Source organism: Nicotiana tabacum, chromosome 18 (genome assembly GCF_000715075.1).
Source record: "Nicotiana tabacum cultivar K326 chromosome 18, ASM71507v2, whole genome shotgun sequence".
In the NCBI taxonomy this organism is placed as follows: domain Eukaryota; kingdom Viridiplantae; phylum Streptophyta; class Magnoliopsida; order Solanales; family Solanaceae; genus Nicotiana; species Nicotiana tabacum.
In genome coordinates this window covers 149,692,808-149,713,674 of record NC_134097.1, presented here as the reverse complement: position 1 = coordinate 149,713,674, position 20,867 = coordinate 149,692,808, and the positions used below count along the sequence as shown (strand labels likewise).

The following is a 20,867-nucleotide window of genomic DNA, read 5'->3' as shown; positions in this document are numbered from 1 at the left end:
ACAATAATAACCAGGGGCGGCTCTAAGGCTTTGGGTAGTGAGGCCTTTGCCTTAGGCCCACAAAATTTGAAGGCCCTAAATTTTTATTATTATTGTTACTATTATATATTATATAATTTATATAAATAATTAAAATAAAAAAAATATTACAGTATATTTTTTGTTACTTGATTGAGGTTATTTTATACAATAAATTTATAAATTATGATAATTTTTTTCCCTCATTAATTAGTATATTTGACAAGAGTGGGTTGCTCTAGTAGCGAGCATCCTCCACTTCCAACCAAGAGGTTGTGAGTATATCGACAACATAATAAATTTCTTTTACACTGTTTTCTGAAATTGCATGAACAGAAAAATATTCATGCACCGATTTTATTTTAGTGTAATTCGACATATTATATTAGGTTATTTATAATTTATTTTAGATATTCACCAATAAGTGCTACTTAATAGAATGAACTACAATCACCGTTTAAATTTATTACGAGTAAATATTTTTGACACCGTTAATACTTAAAACCTAAGCTATTAGCCTATTAAGTTATGTAAGTTTATTTCTTTTTCTTGTTTGTGATGATAGCCAAATCAAAATTTTTACTTTGAGTTCTAGACCTTAACATTCGATAGTCCACTACTTTATTTTTTATGTTTTTTTTTTGTCTTAAATGTTATTTAAAAAGCAAATTTTATTGTTTAAAATAAATTTAAGGGCCTCCCAAATATGATGACTAGATTCGTTGAGCCGCCCACAATACTAACTTTATTTGAATTGGCTACTACAGAGCCGTAAAATGGAATCATATGCGCCCGCGAAGTAGGGATAAAAAGAAAAAAATCCTCTAAAAATATTCCCAGAAAATAGGTCACAGAGCCAGCCTCCCTATATATACCAGAGTTGTATTCGCCGTAAGCACTCCTTTTACTCTCGTTCACATTTTCTCTCTCATCACCACGTACTCCTCGTTCTCCTCTCCTCTCTATCACTACTCTCGAGGCGAGTCGAACGAAGGTACCTTTCTCTCTCTAATTGTGTAATGCTATTTGCATATAGATCGTTTTAACATTTCTTATATGTCTGATCTCCGTTTTGCATATGTATGTTTGTATATTCATTTCATTGTTTTTACGCTTTTCTCTCCATAGATCTGTAAAATGTTGAGAATTTTCGGTTTTATAACTTTACTGAATATATCGAGTTCGTCGTTTTAATTTTAATTGTTTTTCTCACTCTTCTCCGCCGAGATCTGTGAAATATCACCTTTTTTTTGGATTTGTAACTTTAATGAGCTTCATTTCATAGTAGTCAATGTATATATGTTCATTTTATGATTTTTTTACAGTTTTCGCTACTTAGATCTGTGAAATATAACGGATTTCTGGTTTTTAACGTTAATGAGTCTTGTTTCGCAGTAGATATAAAGGTGTTATGGAGATCTGCTATTGTTTTTGTTAGAACTGTGGTGTAGTTTAACGGATCTGTTTTTTTGCTGATCTGATTTATGTTTTCAGTGCTTTTTTGATTGTTTATTCTGCAGATCTGGTCAACGATTTATAGTTTTGATCTGTTCATTTTGCTGCACCACGGTAAAACTTGGTGAATTTTACTAGTACTAATATTTTTAAGTGTATGTAAAACTGCTACTTCTAGTACTTTTAATATGATATTTAAATGATTAAAGTTAATTATTGAAGAGTGACTTAATACGCTCGTGTGTATGTGGGTTTGTTTAAGTTTGTATTATGATGCTCGAATATATGAGTATAGGAATCTATTTGTCAGGGCATAATATGAATACAGTAAGTATTTCGTGCCACAGATAATGAGAATTGTTTTGGAATTGGTACTGCTATAACAATTCTTTTTGTAAAACTAAATTGGTTATGAAATTGGAATTGATTCTGTACTAGACTAGTAGTGATGCACTGCTTGTTTTGTGATTTTGTTTTTGTAGGAATGGGAAGTTAAGGTTTCTATGTTAGACTAGATAATATCTCATATAGTTCTTAGATTAATCATTAACCTTTATATAGGATGGACCAGTGTGATGCTTGATCTTGGCACTTAGTGCCCCTTTTTATTGCAATTTCCAGATAGAGATTTTTGTTTTTTGTTTGAAAGTTGTGCTGATTGTGTCATTATGTTTGTGTAAAGTTGGTGAATTTTGAGCTTTGAATGCACATTTTCTGTTATAAACTATTTAGAGATTTGACTTCAATGAGATTTATCATGTGATTTTAGCTTAAAAGTGTAAGTTATTGTAGTTTATGTAGCTTATTACTATGTAGATGTAAGAAAACGGGCAGTTACATTTCTAAAGCGGCAAAAGGAATTGCCATTTCAAGACAACTGGTAAATGTGAGAATACCACGTCTAATTGATTTGATTAAGGTTCATGTTTGAGTTGGTATATGTTGTAACTGGTTTTTCTGTAATGCTGAACATGCAGTTGAATGATGAGAAGTAAGATATTTTCTTTTAGTTGTTATGACAGCAATTTTGTGTACTTCGCTGAATTTGTGGACGGCTTTTGTCCGTGGAGAGCTTAAATGCAGAGATCTGATTCCAATGCTCTAACTGTGCAGGACTTCGTTAAACATTGCAATGGCAGATATGAACCAGCACCCAACTGTCTTCCAGAAGGCAGCTAACCAGCTACACCTGAGCTCAAGTCTTTCCCAAGATGTCCATGCTCGCCATGGGGGTGTGCAGCCTGCTGTTTACCAGAGGCGTTTTGCTTATGGCAACTACTCTAATGCTGGACTACAAACATGCCAAGCCACTCAGGATCTATCATTGATCACCTCAAATGCTTCACCAGTGTTTGTGCAGGCTCCTCAAGAGAAAGGACTTGCAGCTTTTGCCACTGACTTCCTCATGGGTGGAGTTTCTGCTGCTGTGTCAAAGACCGCTGCTGCCCCCATTGAACGTGTTAAACTTTTGATCCAAAATCAAGATGAGATGCTCAAGGCTGGTAGGCTCTCAGAACCATACAAGGGAATTGGCGATTGTTTTGGGAGGACAATCAAGGAAGAAGGGATTGGGTCTTTATGGAGAGGAAACACTGCTAATGTTATTCGTTATTTCCCCACTCAGGTTTACCATCTATCTCTCTTCATTTTGATGACTGAAATTTATGAGATGCACGCACCTTGGCTGTTCTGTTTGTTTAAGTCAAGCATTGACTGAGTGATACTATGTGTTCCACATTCCACAGGCCTTGAACTTTGCATTTAAGGATTACTTTAAGAGACTCTTCAACTTCAAGAAGGACCGCGATGGCTACTGGAAGTGGTTTGCCGGCAACCTTGCATCTGGTGGTGCTGCTGGTGCTTCCTCATTGCTCTTTGTCTACTCCTTGGACTATGCTCGTACCCGTCTTGCTAATGATGCCAAGGCCTCAAAGAAGGGAGGTGAGAGGCAGTTCAACGGTTTGGTTGATGTCTACAGGAAGACACTCAAATCTGATGGAATTGCTGGTCTGTACCGTGGATTCAACATTTCATGTGTTGGTATCATTGTTTACCGTGGTTTGTACTTTGGAATGTACGACTCTTTGAAGCCTGTTCTCTTGACTGGAAACCTGCAGGTTAGTGTTTTAATCTGTTGGTGTCTTTGTACTGCTAGTTCAACCTTTCTGTTATTCAATGTTTTTTGCCTTCTGTGTCATGCCATACTGTTAGTTGGGTGTATCATTTTTTGGCTATATATACCATGAATAAATTAATGCATGAATGTTTTCTTGTTAGAGTGGACGTTTAGAACTTATTTGGGTAGTGATAAGAATTCACTATATTTGGGTGAAGATCTTCAATTTCAGTGGATATTTTCATGTTGTTCGAGTTGTTTGCTTGACGGGTGGATAAATGATGGGATTTTGAGGCTTAGTTATTATATTACATGGATAGATACTTTTTAGTATGAAAATTGTGGTGTGACTGACCCGTGTGTGGACTCTATGCATACAGGATAGTTTCTTTGCTAGTTTTGGTCTTGGTTGGCTCATCACCAATGGTGCTGGTCTTGCTTCCTACCCAATTGATACAGTCAGAAGAAGAATGATGATGACGTCTGGTGAGGCCGTTAAGTACAAGAGTTCGTTCGATGCATTCTCCCAGATTGTTAAGAACGAGGGTGCCAAATCCCTCTTCAAGGGTGCTGGTGCAAACATCCTCCGAGCTGTTGCTGGTGCTGGTGTGTTGGCCGGATACGACAAGCTTCAGGTCATTGTTTTTGGAAAGAAATACGGATCCGGTGGTGCCTAAGCCAGCCTCTAAACATCCTTTTTAGAAATAGATGGTGATGAAAATCTTTTTGGTGTTACGTTTGAGGATTCATTTGGGGAGACAATTACCAATTTTCCTTTGCCTTCTGTAATAATTTAAAATTTTAGAGCGGGTTAAATCTTTGAAACCCCACACCCTTTCCCTTGTTGAAGGGGTTTTACCGTTTTGTTTTGGCGGATCTTAATTCACTGCAGAGGTTACAGGTTCTCAATGGGATCATTTGATAAAAATACAAATGTGGATCAGTTTGAGACTAATGTTTACCACATTTTTTCTTTCAAAATTCCCATCTTGTTTCTATTCTTTTCTTGGTCATTGGAAACTTTGCTTCATAGGAAGACATCTGAACCTACATAACTCGAATCTGCAGTCATCAATTATTTCTCTGTTCTGAATCACATAGATGGCTGTGGTATTAGAACAGTACACATGAGACATGAGTGCAACTAATCTGACACCACACTAGCAGAGTAGCAGTTACCTCTATGGTTGCTGATGCGAACATTAGAAAAGAAGCTTCTTTCTATTAGATATATAATTCAACTGTATTTTGTAAATGAGCTATAGTGAGTCAGCTTTGGGATCGTCTATTTACGTCTCAAAAATTGTGGAATTCTCAGTTTATAAGCTAGAAGCTATAACAAAAAATGATAAAGACGAGTTTAAGACAAGGGATTGAACAATTGGAAAAGGGCCAAAAAACTGCCCCTATTCCATTTGCTATAAAAATATCCTCCATTTACCTATTGAGCTAAAAATACCCCACCGTTATTTTAGTGGCTCAATTATGCCCTTATTACTAACGGGCTTATCTAAAAAAAATAAAAAAATAATAAATATCCATGTGTTACCGTCCTATTGGCCAAAATATAAACCCTTGCTAAATTAAAAAAAAAAACACCAGAACTTCGGTTTTAATGTTCCGCCCCGATATTAAACCCTATTAATCCAAACCCGATTTTAAAAGATAGCTTCTTCATCTTTTAAATTCTACAAATGAAAGAATTTGCACCATCACAACAACAAGAAAAGTAACAATTTAAGCAATTATAAAAGGAGACTACCCGTTAGGATGCCAATTGACAGTAGCATTGTTTTGAGGGGGGTATATCAGATCACCCTCATTGTGACTAAGGTTATCAATATTACAATCTAAAATTTGTCTTGATGAAATAGTTCCTGTGATGGTTGCCCAAAAAGTATGTGCAGTAAACACCGGAGGGACTGTTGTTACAAAAATAATTCATTAAATAAAATCAAATGAGTATAAAATGGGTACAAGGAAAAAAATTATTATCTCCTCTGATTCGATTTCATGGAGATTGGAGAATAAATGAGGAGTTGGCGATGAGGCTTGTCCTTCATAATGGGTGTTTTTTTTTTGTTTGTAAAGATTTAAATTTAGACCAAAGGGACGGCGTGGATATTAATTAAAAATATTTTTCAAATACGTCCATTAGTTAATAAAGGAGTAAGTGAGTCACTAATATAACGGTAGAGACATTTTTGGCTCAATAGGTGAACAGAGAGTATATTTGTAATAGAGAGGAGTAATAAATATTGAAAGGTACATAGGTGAATTGAAAAACGAACTTTTGTCCACTACAGTAAAGCTGCATTTTCTAGTGAAAATTCTCTCTTGGTTAATGGGTGTAATGCTGCACTGTGGGCCGGTCCTGAACCGGACCGGGCCGGGCCCGCGGTCTTAACGGGCCTCACGGGCCTGGTGGGCCGGTCCTAGCGGTCCCTTAAAGCCCGAGGTGGACTGGTCTTCTTTGTTAAGCCCACGAGTCCGGGACCGGCTGGCGGGCCTAGCGGCTATAATTAATTTTTTTTATTTTTTTTTAAAAACAGCCCAACGGCCATATTTTAAAAGTAGCCGTTTGGTTTTTTTTTTTTTGACTGTTTGGTAGTTTAGAAAATGACTATTTGGCCCCCAAACTTTATTTTAACCCCAAACTTTATATAATTACACTTTTCCCCATTTCTCAACTATAAATACCCCCTCATTCTTTCATTTTTATTCACCAATTCATCAATGTCTCTCAATCTCTCTCAATCTCTCTACTACAATTACTTAATTTATTGTTGAAATTTCGTGAAAAATTGTGAAGTTGTTGAATTGAAGTTTTCAAGTGTTCAACGATTTTCAATTTTCAAGAAGTTGTTCGGCAATCCGGTAAACTCGTTTCAACTCTTACGTTTTAAGAATATATTTTTGTGTGGTTTAGATTGCATAATTATAATTAATATGGCATTTTCTTTGAAAAAAATATTTGGTAAAGGAAAAGATAAAACCGGTGAAAGTAGTGGCCAACCAACTACCCTTCCCCCGGCTCCCCGACCTAGAAAAGATAAGCAAGTTGAAAGTAGTCGCCAACCTAGACGTCCTCCTCCTTCCGTAATTCTTGATAGTGATCACCCTTGTTTTCAATTTACCGATAGTGAATTTTGCCATAATGTTGCACCAGGTGAAAGATTAGATGATGAAATTATGAATGCTCTTTATCCTAATGAAACTATCTTAGAAAATAATGAGGAAAATGAGGATGATGATGAAACCCAAGCACCGAATTTAGATGATACACATACTAGTCCTCTTAATAACCCAACTGATGCACCGACCGACCCACCTGTAGAAACTCCTACTTTTAATAGAGAACCTGCTAAACGCCTAGAAACATCATTAGTTTGGAATTTTTTTACTCAAGTAAAAGAACAAAATAAGGCTAAGTGTAAAACTTGTGGGAAATTAATGTCGCATAAATATACTGGAGACCGTAGCGGCACGGGTAGTTTGACTAGGCACATAAAAATACACCCTAGAGATAAGGCTAGATTTTTACAAATGAAAGCGCAGCTAGAGGGGACAAGTGTAGATTCTGCGGTTAACCCTAGTACAGGTTCAAATCTAGTTCAACCAGAAATTAACACTGTCACCGGAGGTATTTTATATTACGATCCAAATAGAGATCGTGAAGAATTAGCAAAGATGATTACTGTTATGTGCTTACCTTATACTTTTGCTTCTAATCCTAATTGGGTTCATTATATTAGAAGAGTTTTTAATCCTACTTATAAAGGTTGGCCTCGCGCAACAGTTAAGAGTGATATTTATAAATTCAAACATGAATATGAACAATATTTGCGGTATTTATTTACTCATATACCTAATCAGATTTCTATTACTACTGATATTGGTAGAAGTGGTAATGATTGTGATTATTTAACTGTTACAAGTCATTGGATAGATGAGGAATGGATAATGCAAAAACGCATAATTGCGTATAGAATAATTAATTCACGTCACACAGGTAAGTTTATAGCTAACATTGTTGCAGATATTTGTAGATATTTTTGCTTTAGCGATAAAATAATGGCAATTTCTATGGATATTGCTTTTAGTAACACTAGTGCTATAGGCATGCTTACAACAACACTAAATCCTGCATTTACTAATATTTTCCGTGTTAGATGTATTTGTCATATTTATCATTTAATTGTCGGTGATGGTATGCGAATTTTAAACATAGAAATTGAAAAGGTTAGAATGACTCTTAATTGGCTTTTTTATTCAAACCGTAGAAGTAGACTTAGAGAGTATTTTAAAAAATGTGATGAATATGGCCTTAGAGAAAGAAAGGTTCCTAAACCTTGCCCGACTAGATGGAATTGTATGTACGAAAGTTTAGTAGTTGCATATGAATATAGAAACCCAATTAATGCAACGTTTAATTCTCGGGTAGGAGGTGAGGATGATGATGAAATGCTTACTACTCAAGATTGGACGAATGTTAAAATTCTTTTAGATTTTTTAGAACATTTTCAAATTGCTACAAATGCATTTTCTGGGCAATATTATCCGACTATTTCAAACTATTTAGTTTATATTGCAGCACTATCTGATTTGTTTGTTGAATTTGGTGAGGGTGGTGATATTTATGAACTTGCTATAATTGAAATGAAACAAAAGTTTAAAAAATATTTTTTTCCTATCCCTCCTATTTATGGTCTTGCTGCAATGTTAAATCCTACAATGAAATTGGGAGGTCCTCATTTTTGGTATTCAAATATTTATAAGGCTTTAGATCTTTCAAATGAGGAAGTTGCTACACTTGCAGATGCAAAAGTCTCAATTAAATTAATGCTCAAACAGTTTATAATGCTTATCAACTTGCCTTAGAGCATGCTAGGCCAACTATTCCAACCCCTACTTCGTCTAGCTCACAATCGTCTAAAAGAGCTGCGGGCTTAAAAGCTCTTAAATCTTGGACGGAGTTCTGGGGGTTCTCAAGGTGATAATTATGATGAAACTTCACATCTAAATGAGATTCAAGTTTATTTGTCTCAGGGACTTGAAAAGGAGAATCCAGACGGCTCTTTTGATCTTTTGGAATGGTGGAAGGCAAGGGAAAAACATTTTCCGGTTCTTGAAAGGATGACTCGGGATATTTTATCAATTCAAGCTTTAACTGTTGCATCAGAGAGTGCTTTCAGTCAAGCAAGACTGCAAATAGGTGATCATAGAGCGTTAATGAGGGAGAGCTTGGAAAAATCTGTACTGTTTAGAGATTGGATCCGCTCAGAAAGAAGGAACTTTGGAATTGCAGAATCACAATCGGCGATAGATGAAGCTTATGAAGAAATGATGGCGGAAATTGCAGAGGATGCTGCTTCGCCCGGAAGTGGTGATGAACAAGCTTCTTTTCCACCACCACCAACGCAACCTCCTCCGAACCTTGAAGGATTTATGAAATTTGTTAGAGATACAATGTAGATTATGGTGTACCTTGTACTTTGGCATATCTTCTTTTAGTTTTTTTTTCCTTTTAATGGTGGTATTAGTACCTTGTTGTGCTCATTCCATTGGGGGGAGGAAGACTAAGAAAGATATGCCATTTTTGGTAATAAAAATTATAAGACATGCCCTTGAATATCTTTTTGCAATATTTTTTGGGTCTTTAACTTGCAATTATTTATAAGTTATAATATATATACATAAGATACAATATATATACTACAAGAAAATATATAAGAGAATACATATACATAACATACAATATATACTACAAGACAATATACAAGAGAATATATATACATAACATACAATATATACTACAAGAAAATATATAAGTAATAAGTTATAATATATATACATAAGATACAATATATATACTACAAGAAAATATATAAGAGAATATATATACATAACATACAATATATACTACAAGAAAATATATAAGAGAATATATATACATAACATACAATATATACTACAAGAAAATATATAAGAGAATAGAATATATATACATAACATACAATATATACTACAAGACAATATACAATGAAATATATATACATAACATTCTATACTAGTATACTATATATATATTGTATATACTATATATATTAATATGCTTCATGTTGTACTTTGTTATTAATTTATTATGCATGACAATTTAGTGTTTTACTATTGTTTTGTTATTTTTCTTTTTCGTCAAACACTTTAATAATTAGATTTCTACATATATACTACATATATATTTTTAATATAGCCATGATACTACAATAAATTGCCTTACAAAAAAAAAAAAACCCGCTAGGCCCACGAGCCCGACCCGTTTAGCCCAGGACCACATGGGCTTAGACCCGTCACGGGCCGATTCCACCCGGTGAGCCCACGAAGCCCGGGACCGCCAGAGCCTTGGCCCACGAAGCCCGGCCCGTTTGGCCCAAGAAGGCCCGAGCCCGGCCCAGAATACAGTACTAAATGGGTGGTTAAAACTTAAAATAAGCGAAGAATCTCAATTATCAAGTGATTGAATTTTTAACAGGACTACCTCCAATATACAGGGTTAGCATGAAGAGTACAGTGTTAGAAAATTAACTCAATTAGCCGTCCAACTAATCATATAAACTAAAAATAGCCGATGGATATATAATATATGTACAATCTATCTAAGACAAGAGGGGTTGCTTTGATGGTAAGCAACCTCCACTTCCAACCAAGAGGTTGTGAGTTCGAGTCACCCCAAGAGCAAGGTGGAGAGTTCTTGGATGGAAGGATACCGATGGTCTATTTGGAAACAACCTCTCTACCCCAGGGTAGGGGTAAGGTCTGCGTACACACTACCCTCCCCAGACCCCACTAGTGGGATTATACTGGGTTGTTGTTGTTGTTGTACAATCCATATATAATACGTATATAATCATGTATAGTTGACTTACGTGTGAACGATCTCGGATGTGAATTCTCATGGTTCGGTTAGCTCCGTTAGGTGATTTTGGACTTGGGAGCGCGACCGGAATGTGATTTTGAGGTCCATGGTAGAATTACGCTTGAATTGACGAGTGGAAATTTTGATATCTGGGTTGGAATGGAATTCCGGAAATTGGAGTAGGTCCATAGTGTCATTTGTGACATGTGTGCAAAATTTCAGGTCATTCGGAGGTGATTTGGTAGGTTTCGGCATCGTTTGCAGAATTTGGAAGTTTAGAAGTTCTTAGGGTTGAATCCGAGGGTGATTTGGTGTTTTGAGTGTTCCGAAGGTTCGACTAAGTTTGAATGTTGATATGTGACTTGTTGGTATATTTGGTAGAGGTCCTGAGGGCCTTGGGTTGATTTCGGGTGGTTGACGGATCAAGGACGGAATTTGGAAGGATGCTGAAAATTTGTTCTCAGCTGTCATAACCGCACATGCGGAATGGGGACCGGGACCGCAGATGTAGGATTTGGAATCTGAGGCTGGACCGCAGGTGCGGAAGGTGGAGCGCACCTACGAGACCGCATGTGCGGTTTTGGGCGATTAAGTAAAAATCGCAAGTGCGGTTGTTTGGACCGCAAAAGCGGTTGCACAGGTGCAAGAAAAGGGTCGCATGTGCGGAAATCCCTGGGCGGAATTTATAAATTGGACCCTTCACGAAATTTGAGTTATTTCCACTATTTTTATTCGGACTTGGAGCTTTTTGGAGGGTTTTGAAGAGGGAATCAAGGGGAGTTTATATTGAGGTAAGTTACTTGAGTTTAATACTTGTGATTATGGTAATTTTTAGTTGTTTAAGCATGAAATTAGTAGAAATTAGGGCTGGAATTGAGGGGATTAGGGCTTGAAATTGGAGAGTTTGATTTGGGGATTTGAGGGACCATTTGATGTCGGATTTTGATGAATTTGGTATGTATAGACTCGTGAGTGAAAGAGGTTTCTAGTTTTGTGATTTTTATCGGATTCTGAGACGTGAGTCCGGGGGCCGGGTTTTGGTGAATTTCGGGCTTTTGATCTAAATTGATAGTTTTTCGTATGGAATTGGTTCCTTGGCCTATATTGATTACATTATATTGCTTTTGGTTAGATTCAGGACGTTTGGAGGTCGATTCCAGAGGCAAGGGCGTCGCGGAGTAGGGATTTGACCGGTTTGAGGTAAGTAATGATTGTAAATCTAGTCTTGAGGGTATGAAACCCCGAGCTTCATATCGTTTTACTATTGTAAGGTGACATACATGCTAGGTGACGAGCGTGTGGGCGTGCACCGTTGGGGATTATAACTTGGTCCGTCCCGTAGAAACTATAAAGTTGCGTATATGACTGAAAACTATTTGATACTTATATCTTTTAGAAAGAACTACTATACATTGGGCTGAACGCTATATTTGTGCCTTGTGCCAAAGCTGTTTGGACCTTAAAGATGTTTTCTTATTATCCTCTCACTGTTTTTGATTTAAGATCCATACTCAATCATGCTGTGTTTCCTAATTTCATAACTCAGTCTTTATTACCCCGTTTTGATGCATAAAAATGATATTTTAGGCTCAGCACCCTGTGTTTACTGATAGCCTGAGTGGCTTGAAAGGTTGTGACTGAGTGGGACCGAGGGCCTGTTTTTGTGAGGATATTATGGGATCGGGTTGCGCGCCACAACATGTTGTTACTGATTTATAATTATGAGAGGCTGAGGGCCTTATTGATTTATGCCACGAGGTGGTTTGTTATAACGCTTGGGCTGTAAGAGCCCCTTTGGAGTCTGCGCACCCCCAGTAAGCTCGGGTACTCTGAGTGAGTGATATGATGTTTTGCTCGAGGGGTTGTTTTTGATTCATGTTGTGCCCTAGGGGTTGTTTACGAGTGACTATGAGGTTTGTCCAAGGGGCTGATTCTGAGTGATGTTATGCCTGGGGGGCGGTTATGATTCATGTTGCCCGAGGGGCTGTATACGATCGATGTTTGCCCGAGGGGATGTTTATGATTTTCATCACTTTTACTCTATATTGCATTGATTCTCTGTTGAAACTGTTGAAAAACATCTTCAAATGTTTTTACTGAAAACTGAATTTTAAACGAGATGATTTGACTCATATACTGATGTGAAAGCATATTGTACTTACTGAGATTTCATGATGTAGATTTTATGTGTTTCCTACTGCTCAGTCTTTATTTACTTTTATTACTTACTGAGTTGGCGTACTCACATTACTCCCTGCACCTTGTGTACAAATCCAGGGTTGCTGTACGTGCTAGCGAGCGTTGATTTTTATCCGTCGCGGATATTTTGGAGTTGACAAGGTAGGTGCATGGCGATCACAGCCTTGCTCTTCTCCCTCCTATCTTCCTATAGATATTATTAGTTGATTTCCAGACTGTATTAGTCTTATCATTTCAGACAGTTTTTAGTAGATACTCATGACTTGTGACACCTCGATATCGGGCTTTTCTTTCCGCACTTTGTTATTCAGACTTATGTTACGAAGTTTTATTAATTAATAGCTTAAAGACATCTTCATTTTGGAATATCGGATTGTTTTGGTAAAAGAGTCGGCTTGCCTAGTTTCACGTTAGGCGCCATCATGATATGGTAGATCTGGGTCATGACAAATTTATGTATTCGGTTAGAAAAAATAAACATTAAATTTAACCGGTTATTTGTATAAAAATCTCGTCTTGTTATTACTGCTTAATATGGATGTTTCTTGAACAAGTTTAACTTATGTGCATTGACCTTGTAAACATGTTTTACAGTATCATATTAAATTGACCTAGAACGACAAGTAACTATTCATAAAAATAGCGTATTGACAGTATAAATAGTGTGATTTACTTGTAAGCCTTGGTGTATGGAATTATGGCACATTGTACTTGAGTTTTTCTGTATTTTAGGCATAGGCATAGGTATGTTTATTCAAATTTTATTTTCGCATTGAAAAGTTGTTATATTTTAATTACATTTTAATCGAGGGCTAAACTTTAAACAACGGTTCAAGAACCGAATAGGCCACCTAAAATTTATAATAAAGGTCTGTTTGGATAGCCATGTGTAATTATTAGACTGTATAATTATTAGGGTAGTAATTACACACCTTGATGATTACAAAGTATTGTAATTAAAAATGACCTGTTTATTTATCATAACATAATCCTCACTGTCATGTTTGGTTGGACAAATATAATTACATAATTAAATAAAAAAAATAGATTAACCTAATGAAATATTAAATAAATATACATTGGTAATAATATCTTTCAAATAAATAATATTATTACTTGAATGGACTAATCAAAATTTATATGACAATATTTAAATTTTTACTATCTTATTAATGTGCTATAAATACATGTACATATAAGAAATGCTAAATATTATTTATAATCAGAAATTGGTAACTAATACCGGACATCCTTTTTGGTATCTTGACTACCTTTTAAATAAATAATATCTTAACTTAGAATAACTGATAAAAGTTTCAATTATGAATTTAAATTTTTTACCAACTCATATGAGTAAATTATCAAATTTAAGATTTGCTACACTTTTTAAATAATACATTAAAATATGAGTTTAAGGTATTTTTTAGTAATAATTATTTTATACTAATGAATAAAAATCAAAGCTAGTAAAGTATGAAATTGTGTTTAACAACTAAGAAAAATAAAAAAATAGAAAAAGAAGAAGAAAAATGTTAGAAGTTATAAAGTTATATGGAAGTGCACTATAAGCATCGTGTTGGAAGGTTAAAATTTGAGAATATCATAAATAAAACATAAATATTGTAAAAAGAATAGTCACTAATATAATTGAAAAAGAAAAAAGAAAAAAAAGTTACACTACGTTGTAATTATACAATATAATTACCAACAATTCTCATATTCATTTGAGAATTAAATAGTATAATTATACTCAAATTCAATTGTTATGTGGCTTTCAAAACAGGAGGGCTTAGCTAGAATTGAAGGCGAAAAAAGCAAATTGGACATTAGACATTAGTAGCTAATTTCTCCTTGAGCCCACTAGCAAGAATTTTTGGTCAAGGCCTTGTCTTTTTGTTAAATAGGCTCCAGATATTTCTGACTCATGTATATCATTTCAAAAAAAAAAAAAAAAAAAAAAATTTGATCTAATCGTTGTGTTTGAATTATCATTAATCGTCAGATTTAACTAGTAGTTTAAACTTATACATACAAGTCAAAATGATTTTATTAGTATGGCAATTTCTCTGTAACTCAAATAAGAATTATTTTTGTTTTATAAATGTTGAAAAAGGATTAAAATACAAATAACAACTATTTTTTTTTGAAATAACTAAACTTATTTATTAGTAAAGGCATAATTATGAGAGTGAAAATAAAAATACTGACAGAAAGAGATATTTAGGAGAATATGTTGTAGGCATTCCACTGAGATTAATATGTGAAAAAACTTGTTGTAGATATTCCACTGAATCATTGATACATGGAAACCTTTTGGTCCTTGCAATATCTTCTATTGTTCTTGCACATGCCACATTTAATTAAATAATCATGCAAGGCATTGTTTAATAGGGTATTTTCTACTAAAATAAGGTCTTGATCAAATTAATACATCTTTATATTTCTTTAACCCAAACTTTTCACTATGTTCTTATAATATTTCATTTAAAACAAAAAAGAAATACATTGAAATACATGGGGGGAAAATGAACACAAACCAATACAATAATGAAGAATAGTTCAACAAATGATTGGGTTATAGGAGGAAGCAGCAGTATTGCGGCTTTCACAAAGTTAAAAGGTCAAGACGTCGATGTCGATGTATCCTCAAATTTGAAAATGAAATACAACTCTTAGTGTCTTACCAAAAAGTTTCACCAATAACAATTAGTATTTAATAGTGTCTAACAAGGTGAGGTCCAGAATCATAAAATTAAGTTTTCAAATAAAGAAAAATTATCTGAGCTCAAAATTGTAATTTGTATGGAACTGAATCAAAAAGACATGGTTAAAAAGGGAAGCACAATTTTACACCGACTTAATTACAAGAAATCATACATAACATCACACAAATAAGCATATTATATCACAATAAAGTGGAAATGTAGAACAATAAAGAAGATTTCAAACTTAAGCCATGCCAATCACTAATCAAAATAATTATATGGCATACCAATATAACCACATACAAAGTTTCATACATAAGTCTTTATCTCACAATCTCAAATATTTTCTCTTCGCATGACTGAAAGATAAATATTATGCCTTTGCTCAAACACAAATAGTCAACATGCACTTCTTCACCTATAAAACTTATAACTAAAGTAGATCTATTTTACCTAAATAAGATCTAGAAATGAGTATATTCTCAAATACCCAAGAAACTAATCTTGGAATATCACAAACCAATCACGTAAAAAGCAGAACTTTATTTTATAAAGAAACGTGTGAAATATACGCATTTTCGAGATTGGGCCCGTGCTAGCCACGGGCCTACCATCATCTAGTTTAATTAAGAAGCTACACATATGTGACGACCCGGCCAGTCGTCTCATGAGTTACCGCTCCGTTTTCCCTATTTCTGCTTCTTTATGCTTTGTTTATCCGTGTTATGTGGTATCGGGTTGGTCGAATTTTGGTACTTTTGATATGTATGAACTCGTGGGGAGATAAGGAATCTATTAATGTAAAGATTTTCGAATTCCGAGATGTGGGCCGAGGGTCGGGTTTTGGTAATTTCGGGATTTGTGTCGTATATTGATTATTTTCGTTTGGGCTTCGTTCCCTTAGCATATTTTGACGTCATGATTCTGATTTTTGGATAGATTCGATGCGAGTGGAGGCCGATTCGAGGGGCAAAGGCATCGCGAGCTAGTGATTTGACCGGTTTGAGGTGAGTAATGATTGTAAATGATGTTCTGAAGGTATGAAACCATAGATTTGTGCTATATTGAGGTGACACACACGCTATATAACGAGCGTGGGGTCGTGCACTGTTGGGGATTATGACTTAGTCCGTCCCGAATGACTATTATACCGCGTATTTGACTGAAATTTATTTGCTATCATCATGATTTGGGCTGAATGTCATATCTGGGCTTTGTGCTAACTATTTGGACCCTTAGGGGACTTTCATTGATATTTCCTCACTATTTTGACTTTATGCTTGAAATCAGTCATGTTATATTTCACTGTTTTTGTACTCAGCCATGTTTACTCTGTTTTAACACTTAAATGATCTTTTAAATGATATTTTGGGTTGAGAATCAAGTTTTACTATTGCCCAAGTGGCTTGTGAGAATTTTGACTAAGTAAGGCCGAGGGCCTATGTTGTGAGGAAACATTTGATATTGATTATGAGGTCGAGGGCCTGAGATATGTACGCCACGAGGTGGCTTGTTCATATGAGGCAGAGAGCTTAGTGATGACACCACGAGATGACTTGATATTGCGCTTGGTCCGTAAGGGGCCCCTCCAGGAGTCTTCACACCCCAGTGAGAGTGGGTACCTATTATGATGTGAGATATAGCCCGAAGGGCTGGTATTGTTCTGAAATATTGCCCGAGGGGCGGATTTCTGGTTACTGTGTCCGAGAGGCGAATCTTTATGTGTTTATTTCCTTAATTACATGGCATTTATCTGCTTAAATTGTTAAAAAAGATTTCCGTGAAGTTTAATTGGAGTTAAATGACTTTCACATATCTTTTACTGCTTCATTATAGCCTGCAACTGTGCTTTACGTGATTTCCTGCTTTCAATCTTTATTTATGGTTATTACTCACTGAGTTGGAGTACTCACTTTACTCCCTGCAACCCGTGTGCATATTCAGGCGCATCTGGTCCTGTTCCCGAGTGCTGATCATTTCCAGCTCAGGCGGATCCGAGGAGTCTTTAGGTAGCTATTGGCGTTCGCAGCCCGGAGCTTCTTCCCTATCTTATTTCTTCATGTTCTTAGTTTCTATATTAAACCTTGTAGTTTCCTTTAAGTATTCCAGATGATTTAGATGCTCGTGACTAGTGACACCCCGGTATTAGGCTGTGTTGGGTTGTATTCCGCATATTATGCTGTTAACCGCTTAAACTTTGGATTATTTTATCATACTTTAGACTGTTTCTTACTGTTTAACTATTAAATATTGAAATGGGAAGTGTCGACTGGCCTTGTCTTCATGAGAGGCGCCATCACGACGAGGTTCGGGTTTAGGGTCGTGACAAGTTGGTATCAGAGCCTAGGTTACATAGGTCTCACGAGTCATGAGCAGGTTTAGTAGAGTCTCCTGGATCAGTACGGAGACGTCTGTATTTATCCTCAAAAGGCTATAGAACCTTTAGGAAAAACTTCATAATCTTGAAATTCTTGTCGTGCGACTTTGTTGATCCGAGTACTAAACTCCTATTGTTCTATTCTCTCACAGATGGTAAGGACACGCACTACCGGCCAGGATGGTTGACCACCAGTACCACCAGCTGTAGCCACTAGAGGCCGAGGACGCAATCGTGGTCATGGTAGGGGCATAGGTGTGGCCCGCACATCAGCTAGGGCAGCACCTACAGATCCACCAACCGCCCCAGTTCAGAATCAGGTTCCAGTTATGGATGCTCCAGCAGCACCAGATTAGGCACCAGCTGTACGCATTATGATTCCGGGTCTTCATGAGGCCTTTGCTCAGATCTTATCAGTTTGCACTGGCCTAGCTCAGGTGGTTTCAACGACTATAACCGCAACTACTTCTCAGGCCAGGGGAGGTAATCGGACTCCCGCTGCTCGCACACCTGAGCAGGTCGTGCAGGGACTTCAAATGCCGGGGGCACATCCAGCCCAACCAGTTGCAGCTGCTCAGGGCTATGTAGTTCTTGCCATGCCAGAGGATGAGCAACGTAGGTTGGAGACGTTTGATAGGCTTCAGCCTCTGACCTTCAGTGGTGCAGAGGGCGAGGATGCCCAGAGCTTCTTGGATAAGTGTTAGAAGATGCTTCGTACAACAGATATTCTAGAGACCAGCAGGGTCGCTTTCACTACTTATCAGTTTTCGGGAGCTGTCTTCACTTGGTGGGAGGATTTTGAGAGGCGTAGGCCTGTTGGTGCAACACCCCTTACATGGCAACAGTTCTCTATTCTCTTGCTGGAGAAGTATGTTCCGCAGTCCCGCAGAGAGGAGCTGCGTAGGGAGTTTGAGTGGTTACGTCAGGGAGAGATGACTGTGACGCAGTACGAGATGAGGTTCTCTGAGTTAGCTCGTCATGCCATTTGGTTGGTTCCGACAGATAGAGAGATGATTAGGAGGTTTGTTAATGGCCTCACTTATCAGCTTTGTATTCTCATGACAAGGGAGAGGGTGATTGGTGCTACCTTTGGGGAGCTTGTAAACATTGCTCGGGAGATCGAGTCTGTTCGTATCCAGGAGCGAGAGGAGAGGGAGGCCTCGAGGATCTGGTAGTTATAGTGGTACTCCTTTGAGAGGTCAGTTTCAGCACGACAAATGTCGTCCATTCAAGCATGCTCAGCTAGCTCGCCCAGGTTATTGTGGGGCATCATCGGGTCATGGTTCTCACAGTTCTCATCAGGTCCAGTCTTCACTTAGTGCCCTTCCAACTCAGAGCTCGTCCCGTGCTCCATCAGTTCAGGGCTCTTCTATACCAGGTGCATCTGCTAGTCACTCCGATGCGAGGGGTTCCCTTCAGCCCCCTTCTCCATCACCTAGGAGTTGTTATGAGTGTGGTGAGATGGGTCATATATGGAGGCAGTGCCCTCGTCGTCTTGCGAGTTCATCTTAGCAGAGGGGTCACTCATCGGCTTCAGCGCCAATTACTTCACCACCAGCTGCCCAGCCAGCTAAGGGTGGAGGTCGGTCAGCTAGGGGTTGCCCCAGAGGGAGAGGTCGATCATATGGCGGTCAGGCCCGTTTCTATGCACTTCCAAGCAGACCCGATGTTATTGCTTCAGATGGTGTTATTACAGGTATTGTTTTAGTTTGCCACAGAGATGCCTCTGTATTATTTGATCTCGGTTCCACCTTTCCTTATGTGTCATCATACTTTTTTAGTTATTTGGGTATGACCCGTGAGTTGCTTGCTTCACCTGTTCATGTATCTACCCCGGTGGGCAATACTGTTATTGTAGACCGTGTGTATCGGTCATGTGTGGTGACTATTGGGAGTCTGTAGATCTATGTGGATCTTTTATTATTGTGTATGGTGGGTTTCAATGTCATATTGGGAATGAATTGACTATCTCCGTATCGTGCTATTCTGGACTGTCATGCTAAGATAGTCATACTAGCTATACCGGGTGTGCCACGGATTGAGTGGTGAGGTGTGACTGATTATGTTCCTAGTAGAGTGATCTCATTCTTAAAAGCCCAACGTATGGTTGGGAAGGGTTGTCTTTCGTATCTACCCTTTGTGAGGGATGTCAGTGTTGAGACTCCCAATATTGATTCTGTTTCAATTGTGAAGGATTTTCCTGATGTGTTTCCTGCAGACCTGTCGGGAATGCCGCCAGACAGGGATATTGATTTTGGTATTGACCTGGTGCTAGGCACTCAGCCCATTTCTATTCCGCCGTATCGTATGGCACTAGCGGAGTTGAAGGAATTAAAGGAGCAACTTTAGGAACTCCTTGATAAAGGATTCATTCGGCTAGTGTGTCACCTTGGGGTGCACCGGTTCTATTTGTGAAGAAGAATGATGGCACTATAAGGAAGTGCATTGATTATAGGCAATTGAACAAGGTAGCAATTAAGAACAAGTATCCTTTGCCTCGCATTGATGATTTATTTGACCAGTTTCAGGGAGTGAGAGTGTTCTCCAAGATTGATCTCCGTTTAGGTTATCACATTTGAAGATCAGGGACTCGGATATTCTTAAGACAACTTTCAAGACACAATATGGTCATTATGAGTTCTTGGTGATGTCTTTTAGGCTGACCAATGCCCCAACAACGTTCATGCATTTGATGAATAGTGTGTTTCGGCCTTATCTCGATTCGTTTTCATAGTCTTCATTGATGATATTCTGGTGTATTCACGTAGTCAAGAGGAGCACGCGGAGCATTTGAGAGTTGTGTTGCAGAGATTGAGGGAGGAGAAACTTTATGCAAAATTCTCACGTGTGGGTTTTGGCTCAGTTCTGTGGCTTTCTTGGGGCACGTGGTATCCAGCGAGGGTACTCAGGTTGATCCGAAGAAGATATAGGTGATTCAGAGTTGGCCTAGACCGTCCTCAACTACAGAGATTCGTAGCTTTCTTGGTTTGGTAGGCTATTATCGCCGGTTTGTTCAGGGATTCTCATCTATCGTATCGCTCTTAACCAAGTTGATTCAGAATAATGCTTCATTTGTATGGT

General features: G+C 37.4%; 1 protein-coding gene across 2 annotated transcripts; it reads left to right on the top strand.

The window, feature by feature from the left end:
• Positions 1-819: 819 nt before the first annotated feature.
• LOC107763030 (ADP,ATP carrier protein, mitochondrial) lies at positions 820-4,570 on the top strand. 2 transcript variants are annotated; one of them, XM_016581448.2, is made up of 5 exons: positions 904-1,012; positions 1,539-1,587; positions 2,587-3,097; positions 3,219-3,590; positions 3,970-4,570. In XM_016581448.2, exons 3-5 carry the CDS (start codon positions 2,606-2,608, stop codon positions 4,264-4,266), a joined length of 1,161 nt encoding a protein of 386 aa, XP_016436934.1. In that variant the 5' UTR covers positions 904-1,012; positions 1,539-1,587; positions 2,587-2,605; the 3' UTR covers positions 4,267-4,570. The 2 variants fall into 2 exon arrangements, with proteins under 2 accessions (XP_016436927.1, XP_016436934.1); XM_016581441.2 differs by lacking the exon at positions 1,539-1,587 and having other exon boundaries at positions 820-1,012.
• The last annotated feature ends 16,297 nt before the right edge of the window (positions 4,571-20,867 follow it).

Excerpts from the sequence above, each read along its gene's own strand:
- LOC107763030 (XM_016581441.2), top strand. The coding sequence starts at position 2,606 with ATGGCAGATATGAACCAGCACCCAACTGTCTTCCAGAAGGCAGCTAAC. Across the intron at positions 3,098-3,218 it reads TTCGTTATTTCCCCACTCAG|GCCTTGAACTTTGCATTTAA; the intron begins GTTTACCATCTA and ends CACATTCCACAG. Across the intron at positions 3,591-3,969 it reads TCTTGACTGGAAACCTGCAG|GATAGTTTCTTTGCTAGTTT; the intron begins GTTAGTGTTTTA and ends CTATGCATACAG.